Source organism: Phoca vitulina, unplaced genomic scaffold (genome assembly GCF_004348235.1).
Source record: "Phoca vitulina isolate PV1807 unplaced genomic scaffold, GSC_HSeal_1.0 scaffold9, whole genome shotgun sequence".
In the NCBI taxonomy this organism is placed as follows: domain Eukaryota; kingdom Metazoa; phylum Chordata; class Mammalia; order Carnivora; family Phocidae; genus Phoca; species Phoca vitulina.
In genome coordinates this window covers 42,975,814-42,993,040 of record NW_022589712.1, presented here as the reverse complement: position 1 = coordinate 42,993,040, position 17,227 = coordinate 42,975,814, and the positions used below count along the sequence as shown (strand labels likewise).

Sequence of the window (17,227 nt, the reverse complement as noted above, 5' to 3'; positions counted from 1 at the left end):
ACCTAATACAGACCCATTAACTCCTGGGTTTCAGAAGACTGAAGTTTCCCTTACCTCCTTTATCCCCTGGACAAATACGTTACAGATTCGTAACCAGAGAATGTGTCAACCTTATTCTTTAAATTATTATTAAAAACCTTATTGAAGAAGACACCAGAAGGCACTAGCTTCTTTATCTAAGAAAATTAGATATATAAATTCTACCCAAAACAAACCAACCAAAAAGTTGCCAATAATTAAGCATTTAAAATTTGTCAGATTAGGGGCGCCTGGGTGGCTCAGTCAGTTAAGTGTCTGCCTTCAGCTCAGGTCATGATCTCAGGGTCCTGGGATCAAGCCCTGCATCCGGCTCCTTGCTCAGCGGGGAGTCTGCTTCTCCCTCTCCCTGCTGCTCCCCCTGCTTGTGCTCTCTCTCTAATAAATAAAATCTTTAAAAAATTTTTTGTCAGATTAATCTGTTGATTAAAATGTTCACCTGCTTTGTTCTGATATTTTCTCACAAGTCTACTGAAAAGAATGAAAAATAAATATAGTCCAGAAGTGGAATGATAAATTACTAGTATTAAATAATCAATAGTGCCTAACACAGCATCTTTCATGGACTAGGCATTCAACAAAAGTTTACCAACCATATGGATCTATATGCTCTATTTTAGTCATATTTAAGTATACCTTCTTTTGTTACTCTGGGTAGACCAGTATATCAAACACATGTATATACATGCACACACGCGCATGCACACACACACACACACACACACACACAAAACTTCCCCTCAAAATTACATGCATTTTGGTACTATTTAGGGTTTCAGTTATGAAATGTTTTCTGAGAGAGATGAAATTCTGTTATGAAGTGTTTCAGAAGGAACAGGATGAAAAATGCAAATACCTGTGAGCACACAGACACACATTCAGCAGAATAAACTAAATCTTCCCAACCAGAAAGTCAATGTCTAGAATTTGTGCATATTCAAACTTTGCACTTCACTTTATAAGAGAGACAGGGCAAATAAAAAAAGAAGTAACAGAATTTATTCAGAAATAAAATATCAGCATTTGCCATAGGATTAGTATAGGTTTGGCCTAATCTTCAATGCATATACTGATGATTCTAACAATGATCTAGAGATAATAAAGGACTCCATGTAACTTATGAATGGTATGGTTTAAATGTAAGTATATTATTTTGGAAGGCAGAAAATTATCAGTACTTATGGTAATTTCTCATCAACTAAAATAACTCATTCTCCAATAATTTTGAATAGGGTTTATCCTAATATTTTACTAAAATTGTCAGTTTTAGAGATAAATATTAGCAATGTATTTTGTAAATCAAATTTTCATTTTCAAACCTTTTTAAACCTCAAAATAGAAATGGTACATATAAATTAGAAAATACTGATTCGTAATTTTTAGAAGTCATTAAAAATAGTATCTCCTTTGTAATAAATTAGGTGGCACATTAGGACCTGAGTCTAAACTGTTCAAATCCCAAGTATTCTGGTTGATCACTAAACCTTTTGCTTTTCCATCTACTATAGGTCCTTTGGTAGTTTTAACCTCCCTTTACATCTCAAGATGAAGGTAAAAGATGTAGGATAAAAAATTTACATATTCGGGGCGCCTGGGTGGCTCAGTTGGTTGAGCGACTGCCTTCGGCTCAGGTCATGATCCTCGAGGCCCAGGATCGAGTCCCGCATCAGGCTCCCTGCTCGGCGGGGAGTCTGCTTCTCCCTCTGACCCTCTTCCCTCTCGTGCTCTCTATCTCTCATTCTCTCTCTCTCACATAAATAAATAAAATCTTTAAAAAAAAAAAAAAATTTACATATTCAACTTCACTAATTTTGTACATTTTGTCAAAGCTTTAGTAGGAAAGAAAGATGTAATCAATAATGAAGCTTGAGACCTACAAATGACAGTGCACACTGTTGTAGTTTAATAGAAAGCTAAGAATAAAAGCTTATCTTCTAAAATATTTTCTTCGGTCTCAAATGTTAAGTATACCAAAATACTGACTATAAGTGGCAATCCCCAACCTGCGAAGACTGGTGTTCCCAAAATTCACTTTTGTATATTAACACTGATTGGCCGTCAGAAGCTATTCTCCAGTAATACTTAAATAACTGTAAGTTTCCAGGTCAATCTAAAAAAGCCTTTGTGGCTCAGGTCACACTTGCAATACAAAATAAAACTTGATAGTAATATTTCCCCCACATCAAACTACCATTTATAACATCACTTTTATTTACCAAAAAAAAAATTCTGAATTCAATTAGCAATTGTCTCCCACCTTTCCTCAGGTGTTTATCTCCAAAAAGGACTGGGGAATAACAATTCTGACAGACGTACTTAATGTCCTTCTCACCTATTAAGTGGTCTACAAAATAGAAACTTCCTGTACTGAAAAAACAAGTACGGCTTTAACAAATTTCCATTACTCACATCAGTCCCATTTCATGGCATAATATCCAAGTTTATTTGAATGCTCAAGGATTAGAAACTTTTTAGATCTCATAAGATAAACTGAAAGGACAGAATATCATTTTTAAAATTCCTCCTCCCTTCCCCACCCCAATTACTTCCTATTGCCATTCAGAATTAAAGTGACCAGATTGCAGGGTGCCTGGGTGGCTCAGTCAGTCGAGTGGCTGACTCTTGATTTCCGCTCAGGTCATGATCTCCAGGTCCTGGGATGGAGCCCCAAGGTCAGGCTCCTCGCACAGCAGGGAGTCTGCTTGAAGATTCTCTCTCTCCTTCTCCCTCTGCCCCTCCCCATGCACGCATGCGCGCGCTCTCTCTCTCTCTCTCTCAAATAAATAAATAAATCTTAAAAAAATTTACCAGATTGCTTCACTCGCATTTTGCTGAACCTTTATCCTTCTTAACCACTTTTTAAGAGGTTGGCAATTAGAAGACCGCAAAGGATTTTCATGAACAACACAGAGAGAGGGATGGAAGGAGAAAAACAGGAAAACTTCCAACTTCCTGTCTTTGGGAATGAGACCTAAGCAATAATCCAATTAAGCAAGCAAGCAGTCAAAGGAAAAATATTTAAAATACCATCCAGTAGTAACTTTGACACCAAGCATGACAGTCTCCAAATCAAAGTAATTAAAACATTTTTTTAGTCTGGAATGACTAAAGCTGTTAATAAAAACATAAAAATATTATGACATTTATCTGAGAATACATAAAAATAGCTGTTACAAATTTACCAAAGCCAGTTACATATTGTACAACCTATAAATCCAGAGGTTGTTCAGTGTATGGGAGGGGCGGCACATGGTTCACTGTCACCAGAAGTCTGATTCAGACAGTAAACAAAACATGGTTCCAGTGTGAGAAAACCACCATCAAGACAACTCTGGCTTCTCAGGAAATGAATGAGTAGTATTAGAAAGACGGCAGACACAGGGAAAAGAGACCTGCTAGCATAGCTGCCCTTCTCTTAGACCAATCCAGAGGCCTGGGTTCGTGTTCAGGTTCTGCTAGTGACGAACTGTGTAATCTTCAAATGACTCTGGGCCCTCAACTTCCACACCTATAAAATCAGAGGGTTAGGCTGGTCAGAATCTGTGGTTTCTTCCAGCTCTAAACCTTTTAACTCTAAAGGGAGTCCCTTTATAAGCATTTGGACAATTGATAAACCATACATCACATTTTTGTGCCCATTGGTAAAATATAAGAAATTAATTCAAACCACTCAACTATGACTAAAAGATTACATCCAAGCTACTACATAAGAGAATGGCAAAGCTGCAGTGAAACAAAGGAGGGGAAAAAAGATGCAGTATCTGATATGTGCTAAACCGAAACAACCCAGGTCATAACTAAAACTGAATAGTATGATCAAACAATATCTAGGTAATTCAAACTAGTGAAAAATGGGTTGTATTTAATGAACAGAAAACACAATTGTTTGAAAATTTCACTAGTATATTAACATAGTCTGATTTGGGATATAGTAAAAGCAGTTAGTATTAAATGACTGATCACAAGACTATTTTTTTTTTATTTGCTAAGAATCTGGTATCAATTACCTAACTTTTGCAATGACAAATATTTATATTTTAAACAGAGTGCTTTATATTTTTTATTTTTGCATCAAAAATATTAAGTATATTATGAAATAATATAGCTTTTGAAACAGTTTAAGAGGAAACCAATAAACATTTAAATATTTAAAAGTAATTTAATTCAGCTGACATGATCTAACATTAACCCAGAAGAATAGCAGATATGGTCCTCAGAAATATTTACTAAACCAACTGTATAACAAAATTACTTGGTACAGCATCATTACCATCAACACCACCACCATCACTTTCAATAAATATCTATTAAGCTTTTATACTACGTGCAAAGTATTCAAATTAAAGTTACATGAAAAATAGTCTCTATAGCTGAAGAAATTACATTCAAATTACAGAAACAAGATATATTTATAAACAAAATAAACATTTCACATATCTGTATTAAGTACCAATAAGTACAACAGACAATAAATGTTATAGTAATTCAGAGTAAGGCAAGCCTAACAAGGCCTAGGTTGGACAGGGCAATTTTCAGGAGGGGTTGGGGTGGGGGGGAGACATAAGCTGAGTATTAAAAGAAGACTTTTTTTTTTTTAAAGATTTTATTTATTTCACAGAGAAAGACACAGTGAGAGAGGGAACACAAGCAGGGGGAGTGGGAGAGGGAGAAGCAGACTCCCCGCTGAGCAGGGAGCCCGATGTGGGGCTCGATCCCAGGACCCTGGGACCATGACCTGAGCCGAAGGCAGACGCTTAACGACTGAGCCACCCAGGCGCCCCTAAAAGAAGACTTTTAAGAATGATTGATCCTGAGCACAGAGAACACAAAGAAACTACTCCTGCTCTTTGGAACCATATACCCTACCTTATACTAGTTATGTCAGTTAGTGATATCTAGACTGAACTGTATTAAAAAAGTACAATCAACTAAGGAGTCACTTATGAGCAGCTAACATAACAAGATATTAAAAGGGAAGTTTCTATTGAGAACCAAAGGCAACTGACATGTCAAAGCAGGTGACAGAATATTCTCAAAATTAAAAAAAAAAAAAAGGCAGTCTAAAGAGAGCAGTCTTGAGATGTGCTACTTCCTACACCCAGTATTAGTGAGAAAAGCCTCAAAGAGGTTACAGAGCAGGGTTTTGGAGAAGGTTTCCTTGGGGAGAGCTACAGGAACAAGTGTCCTTGCCTTTAAGAGAAAGGATGGATGCTTGTCACTCACCTAAAGCCTAGAGGAAAAGGCTTTGATGGGACCACTTGAAGATCTTGATATGTGTCTCAAGCACTTAGAAGAGCATACTGAAGTGGCATCTGATTCATTCTTGGAAAATCGAAAGGATGAGAAACTGGATGAAGAGGTATGTGAGACTGAATGAGAGATGCTGAATTGAGACCACTATCAGAGTCTGTCTGGACATAGAATGAATGCTCCCTATGGACCAAGATGGGCCCTATGGGAAAGAAACAGAGTAAGCTGGGGTGGGGTCATCTGGGTCTATCCAAGAGAGTTACCTGAAGCTTGAACAGACCTTGGCAAAATAAACATGAAGGTCCTGCCAGATCTAAGAGGCTGAGGAAGGATTAAGCAACCAGCCAGAATACACATGCATTCTCACTGTCAAGCAACCTGAGCTGAGGAATCCTGAGCAATGGAGGTAGGAGGTGGAAGATGCAGGAGTGAAAGAATGAGCTTTAAATGTGTGCCAAGTCTACAACAGCACTGAAGCTAGATTACCATGAACTATTCAAATAAATTTTACTGCTAGTCTTTCCCCTCTTTCCTTCTTCTTTGCCCAGTGAGGGAGGGGAGGGTGTTAAACTAGGACTGGCAAGACAAAGCAAGAAGAATAGAAAAGCCGAGTCAGAAGAAAAAAGTCAATGATGTCCCCCTTCCCCGATTATTGGCTGGGAATGGGCATGGGGGAGAAGCTTCATCCTTAATTTAGGTTTGGTTTAGGGTTTTTATTTGTTGGCACTGTACATTTTATTTTTATTTTTTTAAAGATTTTTTTATTTTTAAGTAATCTCTACACCCAACATGGGGCTCGAACTCACAACACCAAGATCAAGAGTCACATGCTCTTCCAAAAGAGCCAGCCAGGTGCCTGAACATTTTAATAATCAAATTGAGACTTCTGCAATTTAGTTACTGAAGGACAATTTATATTTTCTAAAAGCAACCAGAAAAGCCAAGTTTATCTATGGGCAGAGGATGAGCCAGCCTCACAGAGTAAACTGAAAGGGACAGTGAGTAACACAAAAAAAGCTGTTTTATAATTACTTTCCACAATTCTTGCTTTTCACCCTAATGCACTAAAGAGGCAACACAGTGGAGAGTAGAGAAGTACACAAATGTGATCCTACTAAACATAACTCAGCCCATCCAGCTTCTCTGCTATCCTGAGATGGTTCAGCCATTAACAGTCCCAGAAATTTGCCATTACATGACTCAAAAATCTAACAGTAATTCTTAAAATTTACTAAGAGTAGCCTAAATATAATAGATTCACTTTAAAGGCAGAGACTGTGTCCTGCTCCCTACTGTATCTCTTAACACTTAGCAAAGCATCCCTTACATAAAAAGGTACTTTAAAAACTACTGTTCTCCTTTCTAAGAGATGGCTATGTTAGGTTCTAAGGAAATAGAATCTGAACAAATATGTCTGCAGCTGAATGGCTTTTTAGTTAAACATCTATTGAGTCTTACTATGTACAAAATTGTAATACAGATTACTTTCATCCTTATCCTTTCATAGCCAGCCAAGTATCTGGAAAATGCATGTATTTTCAATACTGTACTATAACAATGCAGGATACATGTGAAAAATTTAAACTTTGCTATTCAAATAGAACAATTACCGTATATATTTTTAAAGAGTTTCATAGAAAACTCTCAAAAGAAATACAATAACAATGCTATTAAATGCAGACTAGTTTAAAAAAAGAGGAACATTTAAAAAAATATATTATCCAGTATTTCACTAATACTTTGTTGGCACAGATTCTCTCTTTTCAGTGACAGCCTGAATTAAGAGCCTACTATCTTAGTTGTAGTATCATCACCCCTCTTTTAAAGATTAGGAAATGGAGGCTCAGAATTTAGTGACTTGCCCAAGGTCATATTACTAGTAAGCAGTAGAATAGGAGTTTTAAATCAAGACAGTCAGATTCCCAAACCATGCTAACTATAATGCTGAAGAGTTGAGTACTACTGACTCATTACCAAAAGAAATAAAATCCTATTTTAATGATTATAATGTCTAATTTTGAAATATAAGCTAAGCTTCCAACCTACCTCTACTGATGTGAATTCATTAATAAACTCCTGATGAATGAAAATTCTATATAGTAGATACCAGTAAAGTTTCTAACAGTTGAAATATTATTCATGATATCATTTTTATGGTATAGTATTTACATGAAGTATATGTGACTGTAAAATTTGACAGTTTCCAAAATGATACATAAGGGAAGCATGTCTTATTGTATGTTTCAGAAACTAAAGGGTGTTGGCTGCAACACAGTCCTATTATCTGATTATTTCATTCTCACATCTTATCTTAGTAATAAATGCAAGAGAAACCCTAGATATTCCAGTATGTCAGTGCTTCTCAACATGGGGCGAGTCCTCACACCTCCCAGGGAACATATGGCAATGTCTAGAGACATGTTTATTGTCATGCTGGTATGTCATGCAGGTGTGGGGTGCCACTGGAATCTACTAGGTAGCACCAGGAATCCAGGAATGCTGTTAAACATTCTATAATACAAAGGACAGCCCTGCCTGCTTCCAAGGAATTAGCCAAATCAAAATGCTCAAGTGCTAAGGCTGAGAAACTCTAGTATAAGGGATTAAATGTCCAAGGCACTTAGCAGAGGAGGTGGCATGAGTGTTTAGAGATTGTAACTATAAACACTAAATCAGAGAGTCCGGATAGCACTCAAGCCTTGACGAACACTGGTATGGGGGCAGCTTCCTGCCTCATTAGATTTAAAGTGGGTAAACAGAACGTGATAGCAGCTTCTATCAATACTCTCACCTTTAACAGTTGTGAATTATTTTTCTGATAAAAGAACAGATAATTGAAAAAGTATAAGTAAAAAGAAAAGCAGTTTACTGGAGAGATGAGAAACCTCATTAAACTGCACACAGTTCCACTACCAACTTACTGAGTGTTTCTATTACTTACAGTAGGAACCTAGAGGGTTATAATCTAAAATCAGAACAATGGGTGTTGTGGACACACCATAAGAAAGTCAGAATAGGGCTCCTGGGTGGCTCAGTCGTTAAGTGTCTGTCTTCGGCTCAGGTCATGATCCCAGGGTGCTGGGATCGAGCCCCGCATCGGGCTCCCCACTCCGCGGGAAGCCTGCTTCTCCCTCTCCCACTCCCCCTGCTTGTGTTCCTGCTCTCGCTATCTCTCTGTCAAATAAATAAATAAAATCTTAAAAAAAAAAAAAAAAAGAAAGTCAGAATACATAAACATCCATGTGCTTCATTCTGAACATCATTATTCTGAAGAACAAACATGATTTCAGGAAACCTGGCTTTGGGCTCCCAAATGTATAAATGCCCTGATGATATACTATTGTTTCTTCTTGGGCCTTCCTTTCTCTGAATATGGGGACTGTAAGAAGAGGAAACAGTAAAAACCGGGCACAGAGCAAACTCTGAGACAGCACGGACCTAAAACAAAAATCAGAAAACAAAATTTCCCCCAGTGTTGCCTTGCTCTGCATGGCTGAGTTTTAACTCTTAGGTACTTGCTCCTTTTCCTTTACTTTTCTGTTGGAGCCCTCACTCTTCAGTCCTTTCATGTTACTTCTCTTTCTACCGTCAATCATATTTCTTCACCTAAATCTTCTTTTTACCCTCTTTTGATCCCCATTTTCACTCCCATTTCCTTTTTTCCAGCTCTGTTTTACTTTACCCTCTCAATAGTGTCAACTAGTACTGGAATTATATAATGGGAATTTTGGAGTTGAAAAGAGTCAGACTTCTGGGCTTACCTATTAGTAAACGCCCAGGATGCCCACCTCTCTTCATCATAGCCACGCCACTAACAAGTGGTTAGCTGACTCAGCTTAAACACATTAAGATCACCTCTATTAACTTTCGACACCAGGAATCACCTGTTCGCAATTAAGGGGTATTGAAAGACTGCTGGTGAGATGTAAACAGAGCAACAGAATCAATCGATCTGAATTGCTCTTGCTTCACAGATACCAACTACTTATCATCGACATTAACTAGAAAAAAGCTCACCATCCTAAACTACAGTTGACCAAATCTGCAGGCTTAAGCTCTGAAAATTTATCTTTTGATAGACTGAAACATCTATATGCAGACACATGATTCATCTAAGAAGCCTTGTTTGACATTTTGTCAGAATAAGGAATGACTCATTAAATCCCCCAAACGGCACGCAAAGTATGTTTTACCCTCCTACATTGCTCAGGTTTATTCTCCCCTTAAGTACATAAACAATAGAAGATACTGATTAATTGAGAAGATTCCGGGTCATGTTAGGTAAATACGGTACAGTACTTCATACAGTAGTGTAAAGGCTCGTGGAGTCTGGGCAGATGCATGCGACCAAAACTAAAGTGATTTATTATCGTGCAATAAAGGAAGTAGATCCCAATTTGTTCTGTGCTGGCTTGCCCCTAAAGGGCAGCGGGGTGCAAGTCCCGTAAACCCGGCCGTGCCGTTGAGTTGTCTAGTTTAAATGAACATCTCCAGCGTTCCACCGAAGTTTGAACGGTTCCTGGAGCTTAGTCTCCGGCTGTTGCTTCCCCAGAGAAGCCCCCTTCAACTGCCCCGGGCGGAGGGCGCGCAGCCTCCCAGCCCCGCCGCTGCGCGGCCCGCACGGGGTCCCCGCCGTGCCGACCCCGCCGCCGCGCCCTTACCTTAGTGAGCTGGGCGATTTTCTTGCTCATTTTCAGGTGCAGGTCCTGGCTATAGTCCATGCTGTGCCCCGCCTGCTGCGCGGCGGCCGGCGAGGGCGCGAATTTGGCCGCTCCGGCCGCAGAGCCGCCGTAATAGTGCTGCTGCCAGCTCATGCCCGGGGTCGCCATCTTCCCGACAGACCCCGGCCGGGGCACCTGTCCTCGCGCTCTGGGGGCGGCCCGCGGAGCAACGGCGTCTGGGAGGCAAAACCCGGGGCGGCCGCTTCCGGACCTGATCCCGGGTGTCTGTCAGGTGCGGCCGCAGGCGCCCTCCGGTCCACGACCCTCCAGTCACCCCCGTCCAGGGACGGGGCAGCCCCGCCGGATCGAGGCCGCAGGCGACAACCACGCGGGACAGACGCCAGGGGTCCAGCAGCGCGGTCCCGGGCCCGGCCCGCTCTCTCCCGCTCTTCAGCTGACGTCTGGCGGAGGCGTCGTGGGCAGCGTGGCCCCGCGGGTCCTGCTCCCACCCGGCACCAGGGACCTAGCGAGACGGCCGCCGCCGGGGCTGCGGAGGGAGGAGGAGTCGGGGCGGGCTGGTGCGGGGAGAGGCGGGGACATGGAGGAGGACTCGGTAGCCGCGGAGCTGCCGTTACCAGGGCGCGCGGCCCGCCGAGCTCGCGGGGACGGCGACGTCATTTCTCCGCAGCCAAGCCCCGCCCCGCGCCGCCGCCGCCAGCCCCGCATTCTCGCCGGTTACAGGCGCTTCGGGAGGGCCTGCCGGGACCTTGCCGCCAGGTGCTTCCCCCTGCGGTGGGGATCCCCAAAGCCCCACCTGGGCGGTGAGCCCCGTGTGCCGCGCGTGCTGTTCTACGTAAAAAAAATCAGCGAAAGAGGACGGGGCTATCTGTGGTCTTTTCGGTTTGCAGAACGCGTGCCGAATTACTGAGGCTTTCCACGCGCAACGTCGCGTGCACTGGGGCCAAGTGGCTCTTCCCCAAAAAGAGCGTCAAGCTCACATCCAATTCCCTCCCAAGGCCGGCCTCAGCACCTCGGACATGGTAATGAAATAGCCCGGAATACAATAATCCCTGCCTTGACCCTTTCAAACTCATACAGATATGACGGTCACAATGTACTAGGCCGATCACTGTCCTAAATTCAACGCCAGTATGTGTGTGTGGAGAGAGTACAACTCATCAGTCAGTTAGTATGGCACTACACTCCTACTTTTTCCCAGTCTTAATGGAGACCGAGACAATTATATATGAAATCTCGTTGGCTGGAAGTTAAGGGGAAAAACAGAAGATGGAACAAGATGCCAGCTCCTTAAGGATTTAGGGCTGGGCCAAAGTGTGTCATTACTTGTGCATTTTCACCTTTCTAAATGTGTTATTTCTTACTGATTGTCTCCTAACATCTCTACTCCTGTAGGTCAAATGATTTTTTTTTAAAGTGTATCTTGTGTTGAAGTAAATCAGTTGTTTTAGGACAATCTTAACACAAACTTTAAAAATGTAGAATTGTACCTATTTTAAAAACTCTTTTCTCCAGGCAGTTTTGCAGAACTGAATTCCCCCATGTTATAATATGTGATTTCTCTTTAGCATGCAACTAACAATCATAAAATCTGACATTATTAACAAATCCAATTGGCAGCCAAATTATCATAAAGTGTCTGTTACAAAATCTAAAACAACAAGGTGAAGATTGAATAGCATCATGAAATACTTCCAGAATTGTTGGAATTCCAGAAAGGAAGACTGAAATTGGCTACATCTTTTCCCAGATGCTAGGTACTCAGTCCCCCCCCCCCCCCCACCCCGATTCCTCCATCCCCCATAGACCTCCCAGAAAATAAGTTGTCTAGTTCCAAGGTTCTGAATGGAGCAGATGGCCAGAAACAAATATGCAAATTTTGCTCTGTTCTTAAGCTCTAATAATTCAATGAAATTAAAGAGAATTAGGAGTTAGTGTTATTCCATCAAATTCTAGGCATAGAAGATTCACAATCATTTTAGAATTCTTAGATCCTTTACATTCTAGGCGGAAACGTATGCTCTAAAGACTCCCTGTTTCCTTAAATTTTTATAACTAAGTCTTGCTAGGGCAAAGAAGGTGTTTCTGGTTTTGTCTCTATGATATAGTGGAAAGAGCATAATACTGGAAATAAGGAGACCAATGTATAGCCTCAGCTGAGTCACTGAGGCTATTTGCCCCTCAAATGTGTCCTCTGAAATGAGACAATATTTACCAGTCTCTTCCCACTCTAACTTGGCAGTTAGAGATTGAGGCCCTGGTTTACACTGAACCCTATCACATGAGTTCCTGCCATCACTATACAGCATAGCCTGAGAGGACCCTTTTCCTCAACATTATGCTCACAAGACACCCAGTGTCATTCCATGAATTTAATATTTTTTGCCCTACCACAAAAGGATAACACAGGTCATCTGGTGTAGAGTTCTATTCAATTATAAATAATAAATGGAAACATAATAATATAATACACCCATAATCCTATTACCTAGAATCTCACTTTTTAAAAATCCAGTAAAGGAGGTGTGCAATATGAGAGAAACAGGAAAAGATAGCTAGGCAAGATATCTTTATTTAGCACCTGTTTCTCTCACAAGATGGTTTATGCAGAAATATTTATCAAATGCCTATTGTGTGCCAGGTGCTGCGTTAGGTGCTGAGGCTGCAGTAATGACTAAGGATCAGTCTCTGTTCTCAAAAAGTTAGTAATCTAGTGGAAGAGACCGGCAAAGAATAAGGTGCAATGCAATGTGGTGTTAAAGGAAGAGGGACACTTAACCTCGCTTGAGGTGTCAGAGAAGACTTCACACACACACACACACACACACACATACACACACAAAGGCAATAATTGAACAGATTTCTGAAGGATGAGTTTTTCGGACAAAAAGGGGTGGTAGGAAAGTGGACTACAAGCTCTGAGGATAGCAAGGGCAAAGCCCTGAAGATGAGAGATAACACAATCTACTTAGGGAACAGCAAGAGGTACAATATGGCTGGAGCAAAGAGTTTGATGGGATGTCAAAATATGAGATAAAGCAGGTATCAAGATTATTCGTGGGGGGAGGGCTTATTTGCCTTGATAAGGAGTTGGGTCTTTATCTTGAAAGTAATAATGAGCCACTGAAGAGCTTTATGCAGGAGAATGAAATAATCAGATTTGCACTTTAGTAACAATTCTTGTGACTATGGAAAATGGGATTTCAGAGGCAACTTTATAGGCAAGGAGACTAGTTATGAGGCTATTGCACTTATTGAAGTGAGAGAGGATAAAACATTGACTTAAACTATAGCAGTGAGAATAAAAAGAAATGGATGTATTTGAAACATCCATAAGGTAAAACAGACAGGACTTTGAGGCTGAGGAAGAGAGAGTGGTCAAGGGTGCCCCCTGAGATGGGCTAGAGGAGGGACAGGTGGGAAAAGTAATAAGTTCAGAGTAGAACATGTTACCTTTGAGGTGCCTGTGGGACATCCAAATGGAGATGTTCAGGTGCAATGCAATATAGAATAGGAGAGGTAATATAGTAATTAAATTTGAATATAACAGGAGAAAGTAAATATTGCTTACAAGAGACTGGAAGCTATTGGTATATGAAAAGAAACATCTGTCTAGGCAGGTTGTCATCTATGACATCCTAGAACTTCTCTATGAAGAGGAGTCATAACCCATGGATGGTCATAACCCATGGCCAAAGGGAACAATACCGGAGACATGGGCTTATAGCAAAGCAGGAGTAGAGGCTGGTGCAGGGGAACAGTCACTGAAAGCAGGTAGAAGAATAAGCTGGAAGTAAGAAGAATTATTGCCTATAAGAGCTGAAAGAGAACTTCAAATCCAAATCCATTATTTTATACATATTGAATATCAGAAAGTTTGAGTTGCACAGATTTTCAAAACCAATTAGTAATAGAGCTAGAATTATGACCTAGATATTTTAAACCCCAGTTCTTTCCAGTTTACTAAACAATAGTTTAAAGCTATTTATAGGAGAATCTCTTCTGATATTCTTTGACTGCAAATTTCTTATTCTAAAACTTCCATGCACTGATATTTCAATTATGATTTATACTTGGAATGATGTCTCCCAGACTCTCAAATTCCCTACACACTCTCTGAATTGTTAGAGGTGTTTTGGGGAGGGAAGAAGAAAGTGGTAGTGGTGGCAGTAAAGGCCGGTTAATAATAAAGCTAATGAAGCTTCCATGACTCCTTCCAGAAGGGGTCCTAACTAGTGATAACATGGTTACAAGATTTAGTAAAAAATTATGAAAATCACTTCCGTGTATTTTTCTCTCAAGTCTCCCGAATTGTATATACTTCAGACTCTAGAAAACCTAGGTTAACCCAACCAGCAGTATCTGAAGTTAAGAATTAATATTAGCATTAAAATGTGAGCTTATAAGTTAGTAGACCAAGGGCATCTAGGTGGCTCAGTCAGTTAAGCGTCTGCCTTCAGCTCAGGTCATGATCCCAGGATCCTAGGATCAAGACCCACATTGGGATCCATGCTCAGCAAGGAGCCTGCTTCTCCCTCTCCCTCTGCTGCTCCCCCTGCTTGTGCTCTCTCTCTCTGTGTCAAATAAATGAATAAAATCTTTAAAAAAAAGTTAGTAGACCAAAGCACAGGCAACAAAAGAAAAAATAGCTACATTGGACTTCATCAAAACTAAAAAATTTTGTGCATCAAAGGACATTATCAACAGAGTAAAAAAGGATCCCACAGAATGGGAGAAGATATTTGCAAATTATATATTGGATAAGGGAATAATATTCAGAATTTTTCTAAAAACTCCTATAACTCAATAACAACAACAAAACAATCAGATTTAAAAATAGGCACAGGCTTAGTCAATGAAGCATGTAACTCTTGATCTGGGGTCGTAAGTTCGAGTCCCATGTTGGGTGTGGAGATTACTTTTAAAAAATGGGCAAAAGACTTAAATACACATATATTTCTCCAAAGAACATATACAAATGGCCAATAAACACAAGAAACAATGCTGAAGATCACTAATAATTAGGGAAATGAGAATCAAAATCAAAATCAAAATGAAATACTACTACACACCCATTAGAATGACAGTTGTAAAAACAAAACAGAAAATAAGTTTTATGAAGAGAAATTGGACCCCTTGTACATTGATGGTAGGAATTAAAAATGGTACAGCTGCTGTGTTAAACTGTATGGCAGTTCCTCAAAAAATTAAACATAGCGTTACCATATGATCTAGCAATTCCACTTCTGGGTATGTACCCAAAAGAATTAAAAGCAAAGAGTCAAAGAGAAATTTGTACACCAGTATTCATAGGAGCATTATTAACTTAGCCAAAATGTGGAAGCCCAAGTGTCCATCAGCAAAAGAATGGATAAACAATATGTTATATATATAATGGCTTATTATTCAGCCTTAAAAAGGAAGGAAATTCAGGCATATGCTACAGTATGGACAAACCTTGAAGCTATTATGCTAAATGAAATAAACCAGTCACAAAAGGATAAAAGGACAAATACTGTATGATTCCACTTATTCCACTTATTCCACTTATATGGGTTCTTATATGAGGTTCTTAGAGTAGTCAAATTCAGAGATAGAGAAAAGAGAAGGCTGGTTGCAAGAGGCTGGAGGGAGATGAGAATGGGAAGTTATTATTTAATGGGCACAGAGTTTCAGTTTGGGAAAATAAGAAAGCTCTGGAAGTGGATGGTAGTGATAGTTGCACAGCAATGTGAACACTTAATGCACTGAATTGTACTTTTAAAAATGGATAAAATAGTAAATTTTATGTTATGTATATTTCACCACAATAAAAAAAATGGACATTGATTTCTTCAATGAAAGTTTCCCTCACTACCTTTGGGATATCCATTCCAGAGAACAGATAATTAGAAAATACTGTTCCCATCAACCAACAAGTATCTATTGAATGCTTCCTTTATGGAGTAAAATAGTCATTTCCCATCCCAGGTCATGGTTAGCTATAGAGGACATCTAGATATGAAGTTGGAAAGAAGAAAGAGGTTGGAAAATGATCTTCTTTCTCTGTTTTTATTTTCCCATCCTTCCCATTTGGGCCAGAAGAGTCATAGAATTCAAATCAGTGAATTGAGAATGGAACTAAATATCTACAAAATTGCCTGACAGGTGAGGTTGGGCAGGTGATCTCCAAGGAACCTACTAACTCGCTTCTCTTCTGCATTGCATTGTTAAGCCTCTTAGGAACATTAAGTACTGGAATGAAACTTAATTTAAGGTCACGCAACAAGGCTTAATAGCATAAGGGACTCACAGTCAATAGAGACTGTGTACAAGAAACTGAACTCTAGTGGAATCAATAAACACACCATATCTCTGTAAAACTTCACATAAGTACAGAACATTTTTTTGTATTAAACATTTTCCAATTGATAACCATTCCTGTGGTGCCAGTCTCTAAGTATAATGGTGAGTATCAGAATCCTTATATTCCAGGACTGATTGTGCCACTAAGCCAACTCTTTTTCTTCATCTGTGAAGCTAGGACATTGGACTAAATGATCTTAGGATTCCCTGTATTTCCCACATACTACAGGTTGAATTATTTCATATTTTTAGAACACATAATTTTATTATACTTACTTGGATATACTACAGTCAGTCATGTATCAACTCTCAACTTCACCTCTTAACACACCTAAAGCATAGTACACAGTATAATCCCAAAAAAGTTTGTAGCTCTATCTAGATAAGTGGTAGACATTACTATAAAGGAGTTTGACTCTCATTCACTGATGTCTTGGTCTGTGTTCTTTTCTCTTTCTCTCTCTTTTTTCTGTTCCTTCCCCATGAGCTTAGAAAACTCATCCCAGTCACATCAATTAATTGAAAGTGGTATAATACTTCTAAAATGTTTGATGCATAAAAAGTGTTCAATAAATGTTTGTTTCAAAATTTTAATTAATTTCACTTTCTCCACCAAAATAATTATTAGCTTTTTCTTTATGAACAAAGCCAACCCTTTCTATAAACATAATCAATCAGCAACTAACTGGCTTATCTATCTACTTTGGGTTCCTCAGAAAGCAGACTGAATGAGGTAGCTTATTTGATAGGTAATCTTGGGAAGCAGAGAAACTGAGAGAGATAAGAAAGAAGAGCCATTCGAGAACACATTATTGAGCTGGCTACCACATCGATCAACTGGAACTCAATTTTACTGAGGACTCTCCAAGAAACCATATAGAATCCATCTTAGAATTTTCCCGCCCAAGGACAAAGGC

General features: G+C 39.7%; 1 protein-coding gene across 6 annotated transcripts in view; it reads right to left on the bottom strand.

Moving 5' to 3' along the window:
* FAM184A (family with sequence similarity 184 member A) overlaps positions 1–10,576 on the bottom strand; it is a 112,460-nt gene extending 101,884 nt beyond the window's left edge. For all 6 annotated transcript variants that reach the window (XM_032407982.1, XM_032407984.1, XM_032407985.1 and 3 more), the window contains exon 1: positions 9,948–10,576. In XM_032407982.1, the coding sequence (XP_032263873.1) occupies positions 9,948–10,115 (168 nt within the window). In that variant the 5' untranslated portion in view covers positions 10,116–10,576. The remainder of the gene's footprint in view (positions 1–9,947) is intronic.
* Positions 10,577–17,227: the final 6,651 nt, after the last annotated feature.